Raw genomic sequence first — 23,472 nt, forward strand, 5'->3', positions numbered from 1 at the left:
GGACTGGAGTTGAGAAACATAGTTACATAGTTAGTCAGGTTGAAAAAAGACACAAGTCCATCCAGTTCAACCTCAAAAAAATAAACAAACAAACAAAATAAAAAACACAATACAATCCCATACACCCAACTCCATACCCACAGTTGATCCAGAGGAAGGCAAAAAACCCCAGCAGAGCATGATCCAATTTGCTACAGCAGGGGAAAAAATTCCTTCCTGATCCCCCGAGAGGCAATCGGATTTACCCTGGATCAACTTAACCTACAAATCTTAGTACTCAGTTAATTTTATGTACATTTAGGAAAGAATCCAGGCCTTTCTTAAAGCAATCTACTGAGCTGGCCAGAACCACCTCTGGAGGGAGTCTGTTCCACATTTTCACAGCTCTTACTGTGAAAAAACCTTTCCGTATTTGGAGGTGAAATCTCTTTTCCTCTAGACGTAAAGAGTGCCCCCTTGTCCTCAGTGATGCCCTAATGCAATAGGCTGCGCACACCTATGGATGGCCATATTGGCTCATCATATATACCAGGGATGGACTGGCCATTGGGACTACCGGGAGTTTCCCGATGGGCCGATGGCTCAGTGGGCCGGCTTCAGTGACAGCGGACCGCCCCCCTCCGCTCCTCTGTCTCTCCCTCCCCGCAGCGCTCACCTCCTCTCCCTCCCCGCAGAACTCACCTGGGGGGGGGGCAGAGAAGCAGGGGGAGGAGCAGGGACGATGACAGAGGAGCATGGGGGAGGGGACAGACAGCTGACTCAACAGCTATGGCCTGGGAGTTTCCCGGTGGGCCGATGGCTCAGTGGGCCGGCTTCAGTGACAGCGGACTGCCCCCTCCGCTCCTCTGTCTCTCCCTCCCCGCAGCGCTCACCTCCTCTCCCTCCCCGCAGAGCTCACCTGGGGGGGAACAGAGAAGCAGGGGGAGGACCAGAGGAGCAGGGGGGATCAGAAGGAGCATGGGGGAGGGGACAGACAGCTGACTCAACAGTTATGGCCTGGGAGTTTCTCACTTCTGCCTAATCTTGTCCCATAAGGGGGGACACCGAACTGATTCTTTGCCCCGGGTGAAATAATGTCTAGCTTCCCCACTGGTACTGCCTATAAGAGTACCAGTACCAGTACCAGCCGTTCTACTCTAATAAAGTAGAACAGCTAGTGGCTAGTGAAGGGGATGAGGGGGCGTGGGTGGCCGGGGGGGGGGGGGAGTTGTCCGGCCGCCATGGGAGAGACCTGTCAAAGTGGGCCAGTCTGGATGAAGTCCAGGGCCAAATTTTTGTCCCAGTCCAGCCCTGATACATACAGACTCCGGGTATGGTTCGCTGATCCTCTTATCTCTGTTCAGATCTACCAGAAATGGCCTGGCCCATTGAAAACAGACCCAATGATGACACATGCAGTCACAGATCCATCCCTGCTCAGCCATCCCTGCCCCATACTGTGCAATACTCTGCAATACCCCACAATACTCTGCAATACCCCACACTACTCTGCAATACCCCACAATACTCTGCAATACCCCACACTACTCTGCAATACCCCACACTACTCTGCAATACCCCACAATACTCTGCAATACCCCACACTACTCTGCAATACCCCACACTACTCTGCAATACCCCACAATACTCTGCAATACCCCACACTACTCTGCAATACCCCAAACTACTCTGCAATACCCCACAATACTCTGCAATACCCCACACTACTCTGCAATACCCCACACTACTCTGCAATACCCCACAATACTCTGCAATACCCCACACTACTCTGCAATACCCCACACTACTCTGCAATACCCCACAATACTCTGCAATACCCCACACTACTCTGCAATACCCCACACTACTCTGCAATACCCCACAATACTCTGCAATACCCCACACTACCCTGCAATACCCCACAATACTCTGCAATACCCCCATACTCTGCAATACCCCACACTACTCTGCAATACCCCACACTACTCTGCAATACCCCACACTACTCTGCAATACCCCACAATACTCTGCAATACCCCACACTACTCTGCAATACCCCACAATACTCTGCAATACCCCACACTACTCTGCAATACCCCACACTACTCTGCAATACCCCACACTACTCTGCAATACCCCACACTACTCTGCAATACCCCACACTACTCTGCAATACCCCACACTACTCTGCAATACCCCACAATACTCTGCAATACCCCACAATACCCTGCAACGTCACCTATGGGGATTTTTAAGTAGAAAAGTTTGGCGCCATTCCACGAGCGTGGGCAATTTTGAAGGGTGACATGTTGGGTATCTATTTACTTGGCGTAACTTCATCTTTCACATTTATGCAAAAGAATGAAGAAAAAATACTAAATTTGCTCAATTTTATAACAGAAACAAAGAAAATTTATTTATTTTTACAGAATTTTCAGTCTTTTTTCTCTTATAGCGCAAAAAAAAAAAAACAACGGTGATTAAATACCACCAAAAGAAAGCTCTATTTGCGTGAAAAAAAGGACGAAAATTTCATTTGGGTACAGTGTTGTATGACTGAGTAATTGTCATTCAAATTGTGAGAGCACCGAAAGCTGAAAATTGGTCTGGTTATTAAGGGGGTTTACGTGCCCAGTGATCAAGTGGTTAATACATAGTTTGGTGGTACGGATATGTGCTGCATTGATTCATATAATGCAATGTGTATTTCAATGACAGGTCCACGTTACCCCCCTCCTAACAGAAGACCGCACTGCTCATCATCTGCTGAACAAACATCCTCCACCACAAGCAAGAAACAGGATGCAGCCGCGGTTGGCAGAGCCGAGAGGAAAACCCTCCACACTTCACTGACTTCCTATCTGGCCTGTGTGTGTGTGCGCAGCCTGCAATCCGGCTGCTGTAGCACTGCAAGTCCCAGCATGCCTCCATTATTAGAAATGGGAACAGGAAGTAAGGGGAAAGAGAATGAGACACAGGCAGACATAGGCAAGAAAAGAAAAGGGTTTGGCTGGAGTTCAACTTTAAAGCTGAACCCTGGGCAGAAATAAAAGACATATTAGTGACTGCCGAAATGCATCGCAGCGCAGTACCATGCTGTTTGGTGCGGCGCGATTGAAAAAAATCCTTAGCTGCACTACTTTTTACGCGATTCACAGGCATAGAGCATCCCACTGAAATGAATTGGATGCCCTAAACACACTGCATGCGAATGCGCACAGAAACGCAGGTGCTTGGGCGCACCTTATGGGGGCAAGGAGCCTTAACCACTTCAATACCGGGCACTTACACACCTTCCTGCCCGGGCCAATTTTCAGCTTTCAGCGCTGTTGCAATTTGAATGACAATTGCGCGGTCGTGCTACGCTGTACCCGAAACAATTTTTTTATCATTTTGTTCCCACAAATAGAGCTTTCTTTTGGCGGTATGTGATCACCTCTGCTATTTTTACTTTTTGCACAATTTTGAAAAAAATAAGTTTTTCTTTGTTTGTATTCTTTGTAAATCAGTACGTTTTCTACTTCAATGACGGGCATTGATATGGCTGCACTGACGGGCACTAATAAAGCAGCACCGATGGGGTGGCACTGATAGGCGGCACTGATGGGCACTGATAGGTGGCACTGGTATGCGGCACTGATGGGCACTCATAGGCGGCACTGATGGGCACTTATAGGCGGCACTGTTGGGTACTTATGGGTGGTACTGATGGGTACTTATTGGTGGCACTGATAGGTGACATGGATGAGCACTGATGGTCCCTGATAGGTGGGCACTGATGGGCATGGATGGGCACTGATAGGCGGCACTGATAGGTGGCACTGGTATGCGGCACTGATCAGCACTCATAGGCGGCACTGTTGGGTACTTATGGGTGGCACTGATGGGTACTTATGGGTGGCACTGATAGGTGACACCGATGGGCACTGATGGTCCCCGATAGGTGGGCACTGATAGGTGGCACTGATGGACACTGATGGGTGGCACTGATGACACTGATGGGTGGCATTGCTGGGCATCACTGATTTTATCTGTTCCATAATCACGTCAGTCAGTGCCCATTTGTGGGCACTGATTGGCATATATTGGGCATATGTTGGCACATGTGGATGGCCATGGGGGATGTACCTGGCCATCCACATGTTAGGGGCTTCCCTGGTGGTCCTGAAGGCTTCCCTGGTGGTCCAGTGTGGGCATCCGAGGGGGGGCTGAGCTGATAAACAATCAGCGCAGACCCCCCCCGTCAGGAGACCCCCCTGTCAGACGCGAGTGAGGAAAAGCCAATCAACGGCTCTTCCTATTTACATCGTCTGAGGCTCTTTACTGAGATCGGTGTAGCGGTGTGTCAGACTGACGCACCGCACCACCGATCGACGCGATGCTTGCCCCCACGGGCGCGCATCGGCTGTTATCCTGCTGGACGTCATATGAGGTCTCGTCAGGATAACTGAACCACCGCCCGGCCGCCATTTTGCTATAGGCCGGGCAGTAAGTGGTTAAATGTATTTTTTAAGTATTGTGATCTGGTATGAGCCTTTTCCAGTCCCCTCTACAGCACTGGAGTGTACGAGCAGGGCCAGCGCTCCCGCTAGGTAAACTAGGCAGCCACCTAGGGCGCACTGCTGCCTAGGGGGCACAGCCATGGCCTCTGACTTCCCCTCTAGCCTGGCTGGGGAATACGAGGGGCTGAAGAATGTCTGGCGGCCACACAGCTGAGGAGGCGAAGGGCAGTGGGGAGCCTGATGGGATGAGGCGGGCACAGCTGAGGAGCTGGACGGGAATAAGGCGGGCACAGTCGAGGAGGCGTAGGACAGTGGGGAGCCTGATGGGATGAGGCGGGCACAGCTGAGGAGCTGGACGGGACGAGGCGGGCACAGTCGAGGAGGCGTAGGACAGTGGGGAGCCTGATGGGATGAGGCGGGCACAGCTGAGGAGCTGGACGGGACAAGGCGGGCACAGTCGAGGAGGCGTTGATATATTTGGCTGGAGTTCTGCTTTAAAATGTATCTAAATTCCAAACTTTTTTTTTTGCAAAATTGTAGATACTACATGGTGCGCATGTGCAGTTCGCATCTAAATGCAGCGTTTTTTTCTGCTGAGTGTGAATGAGAACTAAGTCTGAGTAGCCAAAGCTCAAAGTCGACACGTGTTTCCCGTGTTTTTTATTTTGTTATGTGATAGTTTAAATTTTGTTTTATTATTCGAGAAGGGAGATCACACAAACACTTGTAGGTGGAACAATTTAATTAAAGTTCTTCTAAAGGCTGAAGGTTTTTTTACCTTACTGTACAAAGTTCTAGATTTGGAAGGTTTGCACTGTTTGAAAACAAATGTGTACAACTTGGAGTTCCCCGTTACAGATGAGTCGTTTCCTTTCATTTCTTCTGTGATGTACTGTATATGAAAAATTCACAATGAGTTCTATAAAAGGGAGGCACTGACCATTGGGACTCGAGGGCCCCATGCCACTAGGGGGCCCCATCAGGGTTGCCAAGCTCAATAAAACCAGGGACAGTATGTAAAAATCTGTCTTTTTTTTACACCTGTCCCTGATATGTCCAAAACCGACATGCTTTTGATGTGAAAATCCTGAGATTTTAGCTGCCCTGCCTATGCACTGCCTCCTGGCGTGGTGGCCATCTGTAAGCCCGGGGGCCCCATAGTCTTCTATTGCCGGGGGCCCCATGAGTTGTCAGTCCACCCCTGGGGAGGCATGGAACGGTGAAGGGAAAATCTCTCCAAAAACAGAACAAAAAGTGATATTTCATTCCATAGCCCTGATTCATCAAGGTTTGAGCGGAACATAAGGCGCCTTAAAGTGATTGTAAAGGAAAAATTTTTTATTTAACCACTTAAGACCCGGACCATTATGCAGGTTAAGGACCTTGCCCCTTTTTGCGATTCGGCACTGCGTCCCTTTAACTGACAATTGCGCGGTCGTGCGACGTGGCTCCCAAACAAAACCTGGGGTTTTTTTCCCTCACAAATAGAGCTTTCTTTTGGTGGTATTTGATCACCTCTGCGGTTTTTATTTTCTGCGCTATAAACAAAAATAGAGCGACAATTTTGAAAAAAATGCAATATTTTTTACTTTTTGCTATAATATCCCCAAAAATATATAAAAAAACATATTTTTTCCTTAGTTTAGGCCGATACGTATTATTCTACTTATTTTTGGTAAAAAAAATCTCAATAAGCGTTTATTGATTGGTTTGCGCAAAAGTTATAGCGTTTACAAAATAGGGGATAGTTTTATGGCATTTTTACTAATAATGGCGGCGATCAGCCATTTTTTTCGTGACTGCGACATTATGGCGAACATATCGGACACTTTGACACATTTTTGGGACCATTGTCATTTTCACAGCGAAAAGTGCTATAAAAATGCACTGTTACTGTGAAAATGGCAATGGCAGTAAAGGGGTTACCACTAGGGGGCGCTAATGGGTTAAATGTGCCCTAAGGGAGTGATTCTTACTGTAGAGGGGCGTGGCTGTAGGTGTGACATCACTGATCGTCTTTCCCTATAACAGGGAACAGAGGATTAGTGACAAGCCACAGAGAAGAACGGGGAAGGTGTGTTTACACTCACCTCTCCCTATTCTTCAGCTCCTGCGACCCGATCGTGGGACACTGGCGGCGATCAGGTTTACGGGGCCCACGGAAGCGGTCACGGAGCTTTGGACCAGGTCGCGCGACCCACGGCTGGGCACTTAAAGGCGACATACAGGTACGTGGCTGTGCCCAGCCGTGGCATTCTGCCAACGTATATCAGCGTTAGGCGGTCCTTAAGTGGTTTAAAAATATAAAAAGCATGTTCTACTTACCTGCTCTGTGCAGTGGTTTTGCACAGAGCAGCCCCGATCCTCCTCTTCTCTGGCACTGATTGGCAGCACTGGTGGGCACTGTTGGGACTGCACTGATAATCAGGATAACCGGCTTGTGTTTACATCGTGATCAGTTGTCATTGGACTAAGCTGATCACATGGTAAAGGGCCGCTGTGTACGTAAGAAAGGAATGTGAAACTTTAAATGAGGCAATTGACTTGTGTGGTTAGTAAACATTATTTATTTGTAACAATAGTATAAAACAAGTAAAAAAAGTATTTTCATATATATATATACATACACATGCACACAAGGCATAAACATAATGGATACATATATGTCGGCTTGACAGCACATAAGAGATAGTGAATATTGATAAAATGTAATACAAGGTATTTCCTATTAGCAGGCATTGGTACACCATATACAAAAGAGCTGATGTAAGATAGATACACATTAATAGTTACATAGTACTCAATGAATTTTGAATCTATAAAAGATATATACGGGTTAGTGAATAGGTAATGAGCCAGACTTGACTGAGCACCCCCTGGAAACTCAACGCGTTTCATGGCTATATGCCCTTTCATCAGGAGTTGGGTACAGAAATAAACTGTAAATACAAATAGATATGTAGTATTAGTTAATGTGTTCTACCCCTAAGGGGAGAAAAGACCTCATGGGGAGAATAGGATCTATACTCACAGGTCGGCTAGGGACATTCTTCCCACTGATCACCAATGTAAGGGACATTCTTCTCACTGATCACCAATGTAAGGAACATTCTTCCCACTGATCACCAATGTAAGGAGCATTCTTCCCACTGATCACCAATGTAAGGAACATTCTTCCCACTGATCACCAATGTAAGGAACATTCTTCCCACTGATCACCAATGTAAGGGACATTCTTCTCACTGATCACCAATGTAAGGAACATTCTTCCCACTGATCACCAATGTAAGGGGCATTCTTCCCTCTGATCACCAATGTAAGGGGCATTCTTCTCACTGATCACCAATGTAAGGAACATTCTTCCCACTGATCACCAATGTAAGGGGCATTCTTCCCTCTGATCACCAATGTAAGGGACATTCTTCTCACTGATCACCAATGTAAGGAGCATTCTTCCCACTGATCACCAATGTAAGGGACATTCTTCCCACTGATCACCAATGTAAGGAATATTCTTCCCACTGATCACCAATGTAAGGAGCATTCTTCCCACTGATCACCAATGTAAGGAGCATTCTTCCCACTGATCACCAATGTAAGGGGCATTCTTCCCACTGATCACCAATGTAAGGAACATTCTTCCCACTGATCACCAATGTAAGGAACATTCTTCTTACTGATCACCAATGTAAGGAACATTCTTCCCACTGATCACCAATGTAAGGGACATTCTTCCCACAGATCACCAATGTAAGGGACATTCTTCCCACTGATCACCAATGTAAGGGACATTCTTCCCACTGATCACCAATGTAAGGAACATTCTTCCCACTGATCACCAATGTAAGGGACATTCTTCCCACAGATCACCAATGTAAGGGACATTCTTCCCACTGATCACCAATGTAAGGAACATTCTTCTTACTGATCACCAATGTAAGGAACATTCTTCCCACTGATCACCAATGTAAGGAACATTCTTCCCACTGATCACCAATGTAAGGGACATTCTTCCCACTGATCACCAATGTAAGGAACATTCTTCTTACTGATCACCAATGTAAGGAACATTCTTCCCACTGATCACCAATGTAAGGAACATTCTTCCCACTGATCACCAATGTAAGGAACATTCTTCCCACTGATCACCAATGTAAGGAACATTCTTCCCACTGATCACCAATGTAAGGAACATTCTTCCCACTGATCACCAATGTAAGGGACATTCTTCTCACTGATCACCAATGTAAGGAACATTCTTCTCACTGATCACCAATGTAAGGAACATTCTTCCCACTGATCACCAATGTAAGGAACATTCTTCCCACTGATCACCAATGTAAGGGACATTCTTCTCACTGATCACCGATGTAAGGAACATTCTTCCCACTGATCACCAATGTAAGGAGCATTCTTCCCACTGATCACCGATGTAAGGGACATTCTTCCCACTGATCACCAATGTAAGGGACATTCTTCCCACTGATCACCAATGTAAGGAACATTCTTCTCACTGATCACCAATGTAAGGGACATTCTTCCCACTGATCACCAATGTAAGGAGCATTCTTCCCACTGATCACCAATGTAAGGAACATTCTTCCCACTGATCACCAATGTAAGGGACATTCTTCCCACTGATCACCAATGTAAGGAACATTCTTCCCACTGATCACCAATGTAAGGAACATTCTTCCCACTGATCACCAATGTAAGGAACATTCTTCCCACTGATCACCGATGTAAGGGACATTCTTCCCACTGATCACCAATGTAAGGGACATTCTTCTCACTGATCACCAATGTAAGGAGCATTCTTCCCACTGATCACCAATGTAAGGGACATTCTTCTCACTGATCACCAATGTAAGGAACATTCTTCTCACTGATCACCAATGTAAGGGACATTCTTCCCACTGATCACCAATGTAAGGAACATTTCTTCCCACTGATCACCAATGTAAGGAACATTCTTCCCACTGATCACCAATGTAAGGGGTCATTGACAGCTGATGATTTGGTTTTGGTAAGGGTTTCCCAAGTCCTGAAAATCAGTGATTCCACAGGTACGGGATATGCGTATTTATATTTTCTCAAACAGGACCAAAGTAACTATTCAGTAAAATCCACACTTGGAGTTCAGCTTTATTAATGAGAACACAATGCACTTTCCTGCTACATAAATCCTCCCAATGCTGAGGCAGAGTTCTCTGGTAATGCTTTAAAGAGTTAAGTTCCCTTTTTTGTACTTGTGGTTTTCCCTCAGCGATCTTTGTAAAATAAAAGTTTGTGGTGTTGTGCCGAGTTGATTGCTGAGAAGTTCGGACACCCTCTTCCTCCCCCATACACCCACCCGGCAGGTGCAGGCCAACTCCCATGGGTGCCTAAGCAGCCGAGAAGTTTACGCTGAAGTGACTCTCCAGTTTTCGACAACTCTTGCACACTTTGTACCTCTCTCGGACCATGTTGGTGTTTCTGCTCTTCTGTTTTTGCGGAGACAACTTTGTCCATTCACAGGAGGACTCGGAGTTTATCCCAGTTTCAGCAGAAGGTAAGAGAAAGTAGATTAACGTACGTAGATTAGCCAGTCAACACAGAATTCTCGCCAAAAATTTCTGTAAAAGGCGGAAACATCAACAATTTTGTAAACCAACAATATTGTAACTTACATTATTAATGAATTGTGTTTCATTGTGTGTTTGTTGGCTTGTGAAGTATCTATCGTACTCCAATGGAAATTTTTTTGCTTTTCCTCGGGCCATTTCTCCTCAAATCCACTTGTGATTCCCTTGGGCAAGTCTTGGTTTCGCACCTCATTTTTAGGTTTTGGAGTCTACACTAACATATACTTTTTTTTCTCGGAATAGAACAGAATAGAATTGGATACATGTACATTTTTTTCTGTGAAAACTGTGAAAAAAAGTACAGTAAAACCTTGGATTGCGAGCATAATTCATTCCGGAAACATGCTTGTAATCCAAAGCACTTGTATATCAAAGCAAATTTTCCCATAAGAAATAATAGAAACTCAAATGATTTGTTCCACAAGCATTTATTCAGAAGTCCTTCGGTTTAAAGTCCATATAAAAAGATTATAGCAATGTGATAAGCTGTGTAACCATAAAATGTCCATCCACAAATGGAAGCCTCCACAAGGGGATTAGAAGCAAAATCCAGCAGGAGCTACAGAGTATAAAAGAGAAGAGAGGTGCCTTTAAGGCCACGTACACACGGTCGGACAAAACTGATGAGAATGGACCGAAGTTCAGTTTCATCGGTCCAAACCGACCGTGTGTATAGCCCATCGGTCTGTTGTCCTTCGGTCCAAAATTTTAAAACATGCTTTAAAATCGAACCGATGGCCCGCTGCCCGATCGGTCCAAACCGATGGTTAGTACAGAAAGCATAGGTTCAAAACACGTGCATGCTCATAATCAAGTCAACGCATGCTTGGAAGCATTGAACTTCGTTTTATTCAGCACGTCGTGTGTTTGACGTCACCGCGTTCTGACCCGATCGGTTTTTGGAATGATGGCGTGTATGCACTTTAGGCCACTTCAGCGGTGAACCGATGGAAATGGCCCATCGGACCATTCTCATCGGTTTGGAACGACCGCGTGTATGCGGCATAAGTGTAGCAATATGGTACATTTAATGAAGGTACAAAATTTAGCAACTCACATGGTTGATGATTAAAAGAGGCACATCTAAGTATGGAGGGATCTGGGGTAAAGCTGTCCACATAGACCGTCCTCCTCACCGCCGGCTCTCACCGCTGTCAGTCTGCAATTGTGACCGGGAAGACTACCCTGCAGTAGAGCGATCTGAAAGCGAGGCTTGAACAACTCGTGGAAGGGACGACATCAATGGTGGTGCAGAGGATGGTCTATGTGGACAGCTTTACCCCGGATCCCTGTAAAATACACTTTTTTGACTTAAAAAAATAAGACCCAAAATCAGTAAAGTTAGCCCAATTTTTTTTTATATTGTAAAAGATAATGTTACGCCGAGTAAATTGACACCCAACATGTCACTCTTCAAAATTGCGACCGCTCGTGGAATTGACGAAAAACTTTTACCCTTAAAAATCTCCATAGGCAACGTTTAAAAATGTCTACAGGTTACATGTTTAGAGTTACAGAAGAGGTCTAGTGCTTGAATTATTTCTCTCTACATGTGTGGTTTGAACAGCGTTTTTCATATGCGGGCGCGACTTACATATGCGTTCGCTTCTGCGCGCAAGCTCGGCGAGACAAATCGATTTAAAAAAAAATCGTATTTATTTTACTTTTTATTTTTACACTTTTAAAAAAAATGTTTGGGTTACTATTATTCCTGTTACAAGGGATGTAAACATCCCTTGTAATAGAAAAAAATAATATTAGGACCTCTTAAATATGAGATCCGCGGTCAAAAATACCTCACATCCCATATTTACACAAAAATGTAAAAATAAAAAAAAATTCCCTTTAAGAGCATTGCGCGGAAGTGACGTTTGACGTAGCTTCCGTCATTGAATGCTATGGAGCCGCGTGGGGGCCATCTTTCCTTCACCTGGCTCCAGGCTGTGGACGTGACAGGACGCGATTGTCTCCGCCGTTACCCACGGCTTCGGTAAGCGGCGGAGAGAACCAAATTGCAGCTCTCCCGCCCCCGATAAAATCTGCCGCTGAGACCACTTTCATCTGAAAATATTTACAAAAATTTGACTTTTATGACATACTTTATATTATCCTTTTGTTTTTTTACTATATAGTGATGTATATTGAAAGATCGATTATTCTCTTCCAGGAAGAGGAGGTTACACTTTCCACCTCGGTCGCCCACATTATTATTCATTTTATTTTTGAAACAATATATTTTAAACAATATTACATACAGTGGCGACTCGGTTCCTGGAATCATGCTGTTTGTGGATACACAGTAGGATGTTTATCGTATACACGGCATCCGCAATCAGGGATGTGTGTAGACCTTGTTTTCTTTTACAGGAACTAAACTTTACACTTCTTGATTTCTAAGTTCCTTTTTTAACTTAAAGTGATTGTCAAGCTTAAATTGTATTTATTTTTTTAAATAACAACCATGTTATACTTACCTCCGCTGTGCAGCTCGTTTTGCACAGAGTGGCCCCGATCCTCGTCTTCTGGGGTCCCTCGGCGGCTATTTTGGCTCCTCCCCACTTCTGATAACCGCCTCTGGGAAGCGCTCTCCCAAGGGGGTTACCTTGTGGGCGCGCTCCCGAGTCCTGTATTCAGCGTCCATAGCCGCCAACTACAGGACTCGGCCCCAGTTAATTGACAACAGCGCGAGCCAATGGCTGCGCTACTATCAATCTATCCAACGAAGAGCCGAGAAGGCCCGGGCCGAGATCAAGCGCGTTATCGACTTTCGAGGGCTCAGGTAAATAAACCCATGGCTTCGGTAAGCGGCAGAGAGAACCAAATTGTTGTCGTATTTACCGCGATATTCGGCAGCTAGCAGTGCGGTTTAAACCCCCGCTAGCGGCCGAAAAAGGGTTAATACCACCCGAAAAGAGAAAGAGAAAATCACCGCTCAAGGATACTGATCAGGGAAATCTCATCACCTGATCTGAAGCCACGGGTGCTGGCAATGCATAGGATAATGCAAAATGAAGGAAGGATTTCTGGACAGCCGCACTCCAAAACTTTTATTGTAAAACAAAAAACACAGGATACATGCCACAGCAAACGTTTGTGTTTTTTGTTTTACAATAAAAGCAACACGTTTTGGAGTGCGGCTGTCCAGAAATCCTTCCTTCATTTTGCATACAGCCGCGGTTTTCAGGCGGTATAGCCACGCTGTCCCATTGATTTCAATGGAAAGGAGCGGTAAAGGAGCGGTATACACACCCTCAGGCTTTCACTTTGAGAATGCTGGGGCAGGATTATTTCAGGCATTATTTATGCACTATTTTTTATACATTTGTAATATTTTTTTTACATTGTATTACATAAGCGATACATCATATAATACATTGTATATTTTTCTCCTTGCTAGAGGAGAGGATGTAAACAAAAAAACAAAAAAATGTGTGTTAAAAATAATAATGATAATAATATTAAAAATAAAGATAAAATAGCTATATCAGGGTTTGATCTAGGTCAGTGCCAGGATTAAGGTTAGGGTCAAGGTTACACTCAGTGTCAAAGTCAAGGTCAGTGCATTTTTTTACCTTAGTGCAGTCCTCCTTCACTTACCTCATCCTTCCATTTTGCTTTTAAATGTCCTTATTTCTTCTGAGAAATCCTCACTTCCTGTTCTTCTGTCTGTAACTCCACACAGCAATGCGAGGCTTTCTCCCTGGTGTGGAGAAAGCCTCTTGAGGGGGGAGGGGGTGAGCAGGCAAGTCAGGACACTCTCTACTTTGCAGATAGAGAAAGGAGCTGTGTGTTAGTGGGTGTCCCGACACTCCTGACTGTCTGGCGCACTAATTGTCAGTTTCACTTGGATTTCTCAATTTGGGGGGCAGTTGCCCCAGTCTTGGTTGTTTTGGTGCATACGATGGAAGGTTTTCTCCCAGGTCTCACATGTTTCTCTCCTCTAGAAAACATCTCACTGCCTTGTGACCAATCAAAGCTCATTCCCTTGAAGGTGAAGGTATTCATGGGGGAAGATAAAAATTATTCGTGGGTCACACTGGAGCTGAATTCAACATTTTTGGAGATAAACACTACAAAGCCATCCCTGAGCCTGCCAGCATACCTGTCCAGCAACGGCTCCCACACCTATTCCTGTTATGCCTCTAACAGTTCGCATCTGAAAAGAGACACAGGTAACCATTTCTCTTACTCTATATGCTGGATGTAATTCTCAGTATCTGTTCTTATTCTATATGTATGGACTCTGCACAGTATCACTTCTCTTGTCCTGTATGCCAGGTGTAATTCCCAGTATCTATACTTATTCTATATGTATGGACTCTGCACAGTATCACTTCTCTTGTCCTGTATGCCAGGTGGAATTCCCAGTATCTATACTTATTCTATATGTATGGACTCTGCACAGTATCATTTCTTTTGTCCTGTATGCCAGGTGGAATTCCCAGTATCTGTTCTTATTCTATATGAATGGACTCTGCACAGTATCACTTCTCTTGTCCTGTATGCCAGGTGTAATTCCCAGTATCTATACTTATTCTATATGAATGGACTCTGCACAGTATCACTTCTCTTGTCCTGTATGCCAGGTGTAATTCCCAGTATCTATACTTATTCTATATGAATGGACTCTGCACAGTATCACTTCTTTACTCCTGTATGCTGGATGTAATTTCCAGTATCTGTTCTTATTCTGTATGTATGGACTCTGCACAGTACTACTTCTCTTGTGCTGTATACTATGTGTAATTCTCAGTATCTGTTCTTATTCTGTAATCATGGACTCTGCACAGTACTACTTTTCTTGTCCTGTATGCTGGATGTACCGTATTTATTGGGGTATAGCGCGCTCCCGCGTATAGCGCGCACCCCTAAAGTTGCCCAGAAATTCCTGTGAAAAAAAGATTTTTGTACTTACAGTTTGGTGTCTTGCACGGCGTCCATCGGCGGCCTCGTCGGGTCCGGCGTCCGTCTGCGGCATCGGGTGTCCTCTTCGTCGGGTCCGGCGTCCTTCTGCGGCGTCCTCCTCGCTCGTTTCCTGCTTTCCCGCGCCAAGTTTGAATACTGCGCCGGCATATACCGAGCGCAGTACACTCGCGTATAGTCGGCAATGCTCGCGCCGTCCAGGACGTGAGCGCGAGTGTAGCCAAGACTGCCCGACTATACACGAATGTACTGCGCTCGGTATATGTCAGCGCAGTATTCAAACTCGGTGCGGGAAAGCGGGTATCGGCGTATATCGCGCACCCACGATTTTGCCCTAATTTTCAGGGAAAAATAGTGTGCGGTATACGCCGATAAATACGGTAATTTTCAGTATCTGCTCTTATTCTGTAATGATGGACTCTGCACAGTACTACTTCTCTTGTCCTGTATGCTGAGTGTAATTCTCAGTATCTGTTCTTATTATGTATGTATGGACTGTACACAGTACCACTTCTCTTGTCCTGTATGCTGGGTGTCAAGCCTCGTACACATAGGCCAGAATCTCGTCAGGAAAAACCCTTATTTTCCCTGATGAGATTCTTGGCAAGAATCTCTTGCCGCCCGAGTGTACAGACACTCCTTTCAAAAGAACCGTGGTTCTTTTGAAAGGCAAAAACGCGGTGACTTCATCGCGTACAACGAGCATGCGCTCTTCACATTCGATGACGTCGCCGCCATATTGCTGCCTATGCATCAAAGTCATTTCGAGCATGCGTGGGTTTCCACGGCGACAGGTAATATACACACTCTCGGGTTTCTCGGCAGGAAAACTGCAGAGAATCTCACGACGAGAAAATAAAGAGCAGGTTCTCTATTTTTATCGTTGAAATTTTAGGCAGTTTTCTTGACGAGAAACCTCAAAGCCTCGTACACACGCTCGGTTTACTCTGCAAGAAAGCTCTGCCAGCAGTTTTCTTGCTGCTTCTTGCCGAGTAAACCGTTGGCTCAATACCTGTTATTATGTCTGAATGCAAAGTGGATGGTACCACCTCTGCCCTGTAGTGTTCTGTCCTGAGGAAGCTCCAAGTCATAACCAAGAGCTTACACGCGGCTTCTTCGTTGTGCTCCCAGCGGTTGCTGGAGGCATTAAAGAGAACCTGTTGCCTCCTCCTGCATGGGGTATAGTCCTGTATTACAACCATATCACATTAATAGTATAGTTGGGAATTTGTAGGGTCTACAAGGTTAAAACATAAAAAGCTGTGAAAATAAATTAATTTCAAAACTGCTTTTTAGCAACCTCTTTGATTCCTCTTCCTTGTAATTTTGTTTTTTGCAGTCGGCCTTTTGCAAGCTTCTTATTTTACGTGACCTCCACCATCTTCTCCTTTTTTATCTTTTTTTTTAGAAACCTTGTTCCATTACATCCTATTGCAAAACTCCCTTTTTCTATTTAAAGATTCCTTTTGTGTCACAGACAGGCTGTTCCTGACGATTTATTTGTGTCCCCTGCCACAAAAACACGCTTAGTCCTTCGTGAGCTCCTTTGTTGTCAAGCACATAACCGTAGACGCTCGGGGTGTGACTAAGTAAGAAACGCAACACACCGCAGCAATTCATTTCCAAGAAATCTTTTATCAGTAGAAAAACGTGGAAACCAGTAAGGAGTCAAGGCTTTTCTTTCAACCATTTTTTTAGAAAGTCCAGCAGTTTAAAGTGAAAAGATTTTGAATTAAATAATAATAAACAAACTGCCCAGAATATAAACATGTTCTCTATTTTCTCGTCGTGAGATTCTGGGCAGTGTTTTCCTGCCGAGAAACCCGAGCGTGTGTATACTTACCTCTCCATGGAAACCCTCGCATGCTTCGAAATGACTTTGACGCATGCGCGGTAGCTTCCAAGGCATAGGTCGGGTGTAGCAAGATGGCGGCGACGGCACTGAATGTGACAAGCGCATGCTCGTCGTAGTCGATCACGTCACCTCGTTCGTGCCATTCAAAGAACAGTGTTTTTTTTAATGGAGTGTCTGTACACTCGGCCGGCAAGAGATTCTTGCCAAGAATCTCGTCAGGAAAAACAAAGTTTTTTTCCTGACGAGATTCTGGGCCATGTGTACAGGGCTTAATACAAAGAATGAATAGGCTAAATTCCTACGGGTTAGTAAGAGGGAACTCCACACAAAGAACAACAAAAAAAGTGTGGGGTAGTTCTCAAAATCCATACCAGACCTTTATCTGAGCATATAGCCCAGCAGGCCAAGGAAGAGTGCCCCCCCCCTTCTGAACCATACCAGGTCACATGTCCTTCACACCGTGTTAGGAGAGACTCCACCTGGCAAAGCATCTTGTCCCCATGTTGAAAAGAACAAAGGCCTCTTACCCATAACCCTAGCCTGGTGGTCATAGAGGTCTATGGTTGGGGGGCTTATTGGAATCTGGAAGCTGCCTTCCACTGCTCCTCATCCAAAGAGCACAAATCTTGTTTCCAGCTCTTGTCACATCTCATACAGACTCTGGCACTATTAACAGTCATAAGAGCGGAATAAATATCCCCAATGATACCCTTCTTTGTTAATGTTGTTGATGCAACCATTGTTAGCACTGGAAATGGAATATACTTAAAGGAAACAGTGTGAGAATGTGCCTGCAAGGCGTGACGGAGCTGCAAATATTGGAAAAATTATTGTTTACAGTGGCGGTGCATCCATAGTGGGGGCACAGGAGCGCCGCCCCCTCTCTCCTGCACCCATCAATTACATGAATCTATGTATTGACAATTTCAATCCATTGTCAGGGGGGCAATGCGTATTACATTTTTATTTGTGAAAGAAAGATTTAGTTACACATTTAAAAAGTCTTATTAGAAAATCCACTATGTAAAATATCAGTTAAACTGTATGTCCAGCCCAAGCCTTTTTTTCTCCCTGGTTCCTCTCCATACTTACTATAACCCAAAGGGCAGTGCACAGCCCCCCTTTGTGCCATTTGTTTGACAATCCCTTGCCTATTAGCCTAGGAAATAGCCACAACTGATTTCTAATATTCATCTCCCAATGATGATAATCATAATAGGGAATTTGACATCTGAACTTTAGTAAAGTTCGCCAAACCCACTCCAAACTGAACACTGGTTCATTTGACTACTCATCCCTATCAGGTTTGGGAGAGGAGTCTTCACTTTTTCCACATGTACAACCTGAGAGTCTCCATGTTCCTCTCAACTTCCTAAGTGTACTTTCACAGTTTCTCTTACTAATAACCCAAAAACTTTCAGTTTCCCATTAGAAGGAAGCAACAGCAGAACATTTTAATCTTCTCTCCAGTTTCAGGAGCAGAGCAGAGCAGGTGGGTCATATAAAGGGTAGTTGGATTTCTCTACACTAAATATTTCGATCCCCAGTAGGTCCCCAGGTGAGGGCTGGAGTACTCTTCGGCACCTTCCACTTCCTATCCAAGATGGGGTACTGCTCCTATCTTCACTCCCACTAAAGGGACCCCTTATGACCCACATTGTGCTATTTGCCGCATATCCATGTTAAAAAATGGGTGCTGAAATCTCAAGCTTCCCCAAGATGGGGCTGGGAACCCATAGAAAGGGACACAATGGTCCTGTGCTGGATTTCCTCTAGAGTCAAAAGCGGTGGTCACCTGACTGCACTGTTGAAGCTGCTGAAATAAACAAAAAGGTGACTACCAGTACGAGTTCAAAGTCACCCACCTATTCTCTCAGAAAGAAGGGTACTGGCATAAGGCCGGTGATCTGACGATATGGTTCTGGCTAACGAGATGGTTCCCGCAAGGACTGCGCAGGCGCAATCCTTGCCGACGGAAATCTCCGAACCTCGGCCGGCATCCAGGGCGACATGGAATTTGAGGAAAGTGGCCAGTCGGCCTCACGTCCTCACTTCGCTCGGTTGGCTTGCTCCGCTCGTTTGGCCTCCTGGCTCTTTTTTTAACATCCTCCAATCCACTGGGATGTTAAGGAATGAGCCTGGATGCCGGCCGAGGTTCGGAGATTTCCGTCGGCAAGGATTGTGCCTGCGCAGTCCTTACAGGAACCATCTCGATAGGGGAACCTTAACGACAAGTCACCGGCACCTGGCCCCCTTCTACAAACAGGGGAGAACTGGTCTGTGGAGGCTATTGCTCAATGGGCCAGTTCTAATAAGATATGTTGGGCTGGTGGTCCTGAGTGGACACATTCTGTATGATCAGAGCGGTACCTGGAGTCAATGACCCAATACCCCTTCCCTTTTTTACCCTCTATTTCCCTGCGATAAAGGGAATACCCTTGAATGGTTGCCAGCCAATCATGAGAGCTGTTGAACCAGGTCTCTGAAATTCCCACAAAATCGAAATCCTCCTCGTTCAACAGTATCTCTAGTTCACCCATCTTGTCCGCCAGGCTCCTGGCATTGGTGAACATGCCACGTAGTTTAGACCGGTCGCATACTGTCCTCTTATTGGGTGCTCCAGGATTGCAAATAGGACTTGTATACTTACCTTGGGTTTACTGTATGTGCTTTAGTCAACCTACTACTAATGCCCCCGATACTACCCTCTGGAATATGTTCATTGCTGACCATCTCTACCTCTGGATCCTCCCCCCAGTCGCCTAGTTTAAAAACCCCTCTAACTTTTCGGCCATGTTCACTCCCAGCACATCTGCACCCTCCTCATAGAGATGCAGTCTGTCCCTTACACAGCTATTTTTTTATGTGTATTTCCTATGATGGTCAGCTCCATCTAGTTGTCAGTCAGCTTCTATCTTCAGCCTGTTCAATTGAAGGGGTTGTAAACCCTCGAGGTTGAAAAACCTTCAGTAGTGCAGCAGCTCCCAGAGCTCCCCTTTTACTTACCTGAACCCGGTCTTTCCAGCGACGGAGACGAGCACAGCAGCTCCAGCCGCTGTCTTGGGTCCTCGTTGGTTAGATTGATAGCAGAGGGAGCCATTGGTGTCAATCAAATCCAGTGACACGGGAGCCGGGGGTGGGGACGAGTCCTGCTGTCTGTGTCAATTCATGCAACAGCAGGACTCGGGAGTGTGCTCGCACCAGTGCCCCCTATTGAATGCGCCCCCCCGTGGGGGCACTCGAGAAGAGGAGGAGCCAGGAGTGTTGCTGGAGGACCCCAGAAGAGGAGGACCTAGGCCACTCTGTGCAAAACCCTTGCACAGAGGAGGTAAGTATAACATGTTTGTTATTTTATTCATTTTTTAACAAACCTTTACAACCCCTTTAAGCTTGACAGTAAAACTTGTAAGCTTATTGGTTACTATGCACATGTGCACCAGATTCTGTGTGCACAAGTTTTAGTAAATCTCCCCCATTAATTGAACACCTGTGTGAATGCTTAAGGTATTTACACAGCTAATTTTTTTAACCCCTTTGTGCTGGCTCCCGCCTGCCCTTTTATGGGTTTGGCATTCCGGAAGGCAGGGCAGATTTTGTGACCGCCGTGATTGGCTGTCAATGATTGGAAAACTTCCGATCGTAAGAAGCGATCAGGAGCTTTTTGTGAGCTGACGGTCACAGTCTCGAGAGTGCTCAGGCTGCGTGATCTTGGCATAGCTCTATCGGCGCTAATGCGCGCAAAAATGCGTCTCCTCTGTGCCAAGGCCTGGCCACCGAGACGTTGCATATTTGCGCGTTTCCTATGATGGCCAGCTCCATCTAGTGGCTATAATTCAGTATTTCCCCAGGTGCAGAATTTTAGGGAAATACTGCATTTTGGCCACTAGATGGAGCTGGCCATCATAGGAAATACACATATCAGACTTTTTAAGGGGATTATTCGGGCTGAGACATTCGCACAGCGTTTTTTTTAGGGATACAGTAGACACTAAAGTGTAAAGGGTGCTTAAGAATCCCACCAGTCTTCACATCACCCGATTAATTGTAACAGTGCTTGATAAATTTAGTGAAGCTCACCTAAAGCTTTGTACATTGCACAGCCCAGGACTGGCACACAGCAGCCATATTTACAGAGAGCATAGGTGTGTGCAGCCTATTGCATTAGGGTGTGCACCCCAAATCCCAAACACACACTACCGATCACTTACCATGTTCATTCAGAAAGGGAAGGGGCCGGATAAATTACATATTAACTGGCCCCTTCCCCACTCCTAAAACATCCCCGCAGCAACAGCCGATAGGAGAGGAGGGAAGGTGGCAGCACTGCAAGGGGAAGATGGGAGCCAGGGCAGTAAGGTGAATCTGTGCTGCACAGGGTGATTAGGGTGTGCCTGGGCACACCTGGCACACCCTCTGTGCATGCCTATGACAGAGAGGTTATTAGATGTGATACTGGATAGTCCTTGTGTCAGGTCAGCAGCTTCAGGCACTTTCACATCCCCAAATCTGACTATTTTCTCTATGATTCAGCAAGCGAGAAGTCATAATGCCGCAGACGGCACATTTTGTAGAGACAGTCAGGCTGTTGGATGCTATCTGGCCAAAATGCAATGACAGACGTAAGAGGGTTGCCTAATGCTGAGCTTCTCTAGAAAATGTACATTATGCTGACCCTCGTGGCTTCAATACTGTTTGAGTCACTATCCCATGACACCGTCCCCGAAAAAAAAGAATTGACAATTTCCTAAAACTTGCACTGCAAAAGCCAACCAAAGAAGTAGTCTGTATTTGCCTGTGTTTCTTTTGTTATTAGCTGCAGCCCTATACCAAACTCCCTTGTGCAGGCAGCATGCTGGAGAGCCGGCCCTTTGTGCTCTGTGTGATCTAAAACTGCGGCAGTCCAACACGCCCCCTGCATAGTGATCCAATCAACAACGCTGCTAAGAAAGCGTGAACATTGCTGATTGGAGCACAGCAGTTGTGGCTGGGCAGGGGGCGTGTCCAACCACTGGAGACTAAAACCATTGCTGTCCCATGGAGAGCAGTGGTCTGGATCTCCAGTGTGCTCAGGGCATGGTTAGGTTTGGCATAAGCAGGCCTAACAAATAAAAAAAAAAAAGGCAAAAAAAATACAAAGGGCTAGATTCAGGTAGCCGGGCGCATTGTTACGGCGGCGTAGCGTATCGTATTTACGCTACGCCGCTGTAAATCAGAGAGGCAAGTGCTGTATTCACAAAGCACTTGCCTCCTAAGTTACGGCGGCGTAGCGTGAATGGGGACGGCGTAAGCGTGCCTAAATCAAATGAGTATGAGGGGGGTGTGTTTTATGTAAATGGGTGGTGACCCGACGTGATTGACGTTTTTTTACGTCCGTGTACATATCCCAGTGTGCATTGCTACAAAGTACGCCGCAAGGACGTATTGGTTTCGACGTGAACGTAAATTACGTCCAGCCCTATTCGCGAACGACTTACGCAAACAACGTAAAAAATTCAAAATTCGACGCCGGAACGACGTCCATACTTAACATTGCGTACGCCTCATAGAAGCAGGAGCAACGTTACGCCGGAAAAGCCTTACGCAAACGACGTAAAAAAATTCCGCCGGGCGCACGTACGTTTGTGAATCGGCGTATCTAGGTCTTTTGCATATTCTACGCCGAAAATGACGGAAGCGCCACCTAGCGGCCAGCGTAAGTATGCACCCTAAGATACGACGGCTTAAGAGACTTACGCCAGTCGGATCTTAGCCTAATTTCGGCTTATCTTGCTTCCTGAATACAGAAAGAAGATATGCCGGCGCAGCTTTGAATTTACGCGGCGTATCTATAGATACGCCGGCGTAAATCATTGCTGAATCTAGCCCAAAGGTTTTAAAGGGAGGACAGAATTATAAATGTACTTGGGAAACATAACATTAATAAATCATATTATTCAAACCATATTAGCCCCATAAAGAATAAGAAAGGACATCTGGTTACAAAGGATGAGGAGACGGTGAAGGTATTGAATTTATTCTTCTCCTTGGTTTTCACAAGGGAATCGGGGGGGGATTCAGTAACCAAAACTGCAGTGTTTGTCCTCATGACACATCACAGGAAGCACCTCCATGGCTAACAGAGGACAGAATTAGAAATAGACTTGGGAAACATAACATTAGTAAATCACTGGGACCAGATGGCTTGCACCCAAGGGTACTTAGGGAACTCAGTCAAGTAATTGCCAGACCATTGTTCCTAATTTTTACTGACAGTCTACTGACTGGAATGGTACCAGCTGATTCAAGAAAAGCCAATGTAACAGTAGCACCATTATTAAAAAAATGGCAAAAGTACATCCCTGGGAATTACAGACCAGTTGGCCTAACATCAATAGTATGTAAGCTCTTGGAGGGGATCATAAGGGACTATATACAAGATTTTAGTAATGAAAAGTGTATCATTAGCAGTAATCATAATCAGCATGGATTTGTGAAGAATTGTTCTTGCAAAAACCAATCTAATAAACTTCTATGTGCCCTAAAGCTCAGCAATTACCAATTCTCATGCTCCCTCCTGACTGAAGAGCTCTGACTCAGCAGGAGGTTTGTT

The 23,472-nt window shown here is 45.5% G+C and overlaps 1 protein-coding gene across 1 annotated transcript in view; it reads left to right on the forward strand.

Annotated features, from left to right (window-relative positions):
- Nucleotides 1–9,744: 9,744 nt before the first annotated feature.
- The window catches only part of CD19 (CD19 molecule), a 35,760-nt gene continuing 22,032 nt past the window's right edge, over nucleotides 9,745–23,472 (forward strand). Inside the window, exons 1-2 of the mRNA XM_040356250.1 lie at nucleotides 9,745–10,032; nucleotides 14,050–14,277. Coding sequence (XP_040212184.1) covers nucleotides 9,945–10,032; nucleotides 14,050–14,277 — 316 coding nt within the window. The 5' untranslated portion in view covers nucleotides 9,745–9,944. The remainder of the gene's footprint in view (nucleotides 10,033–14,049; nucleotides 14,278–23,472) is intronic.

This window comes from Rana temporaria, chromosome 6 (genome assembly GCF_905171775.1).
Source record: "Rana temporaria chromosome 6, aRanTem1.1, whole genome shotgun sequence".
Taxonomy (NCBI): domain Eukaryota; kingdom Metazoa; phylum Chordata; class Amphibia; order Anura; family Ranidae; genus Rana; species Rana temporaria.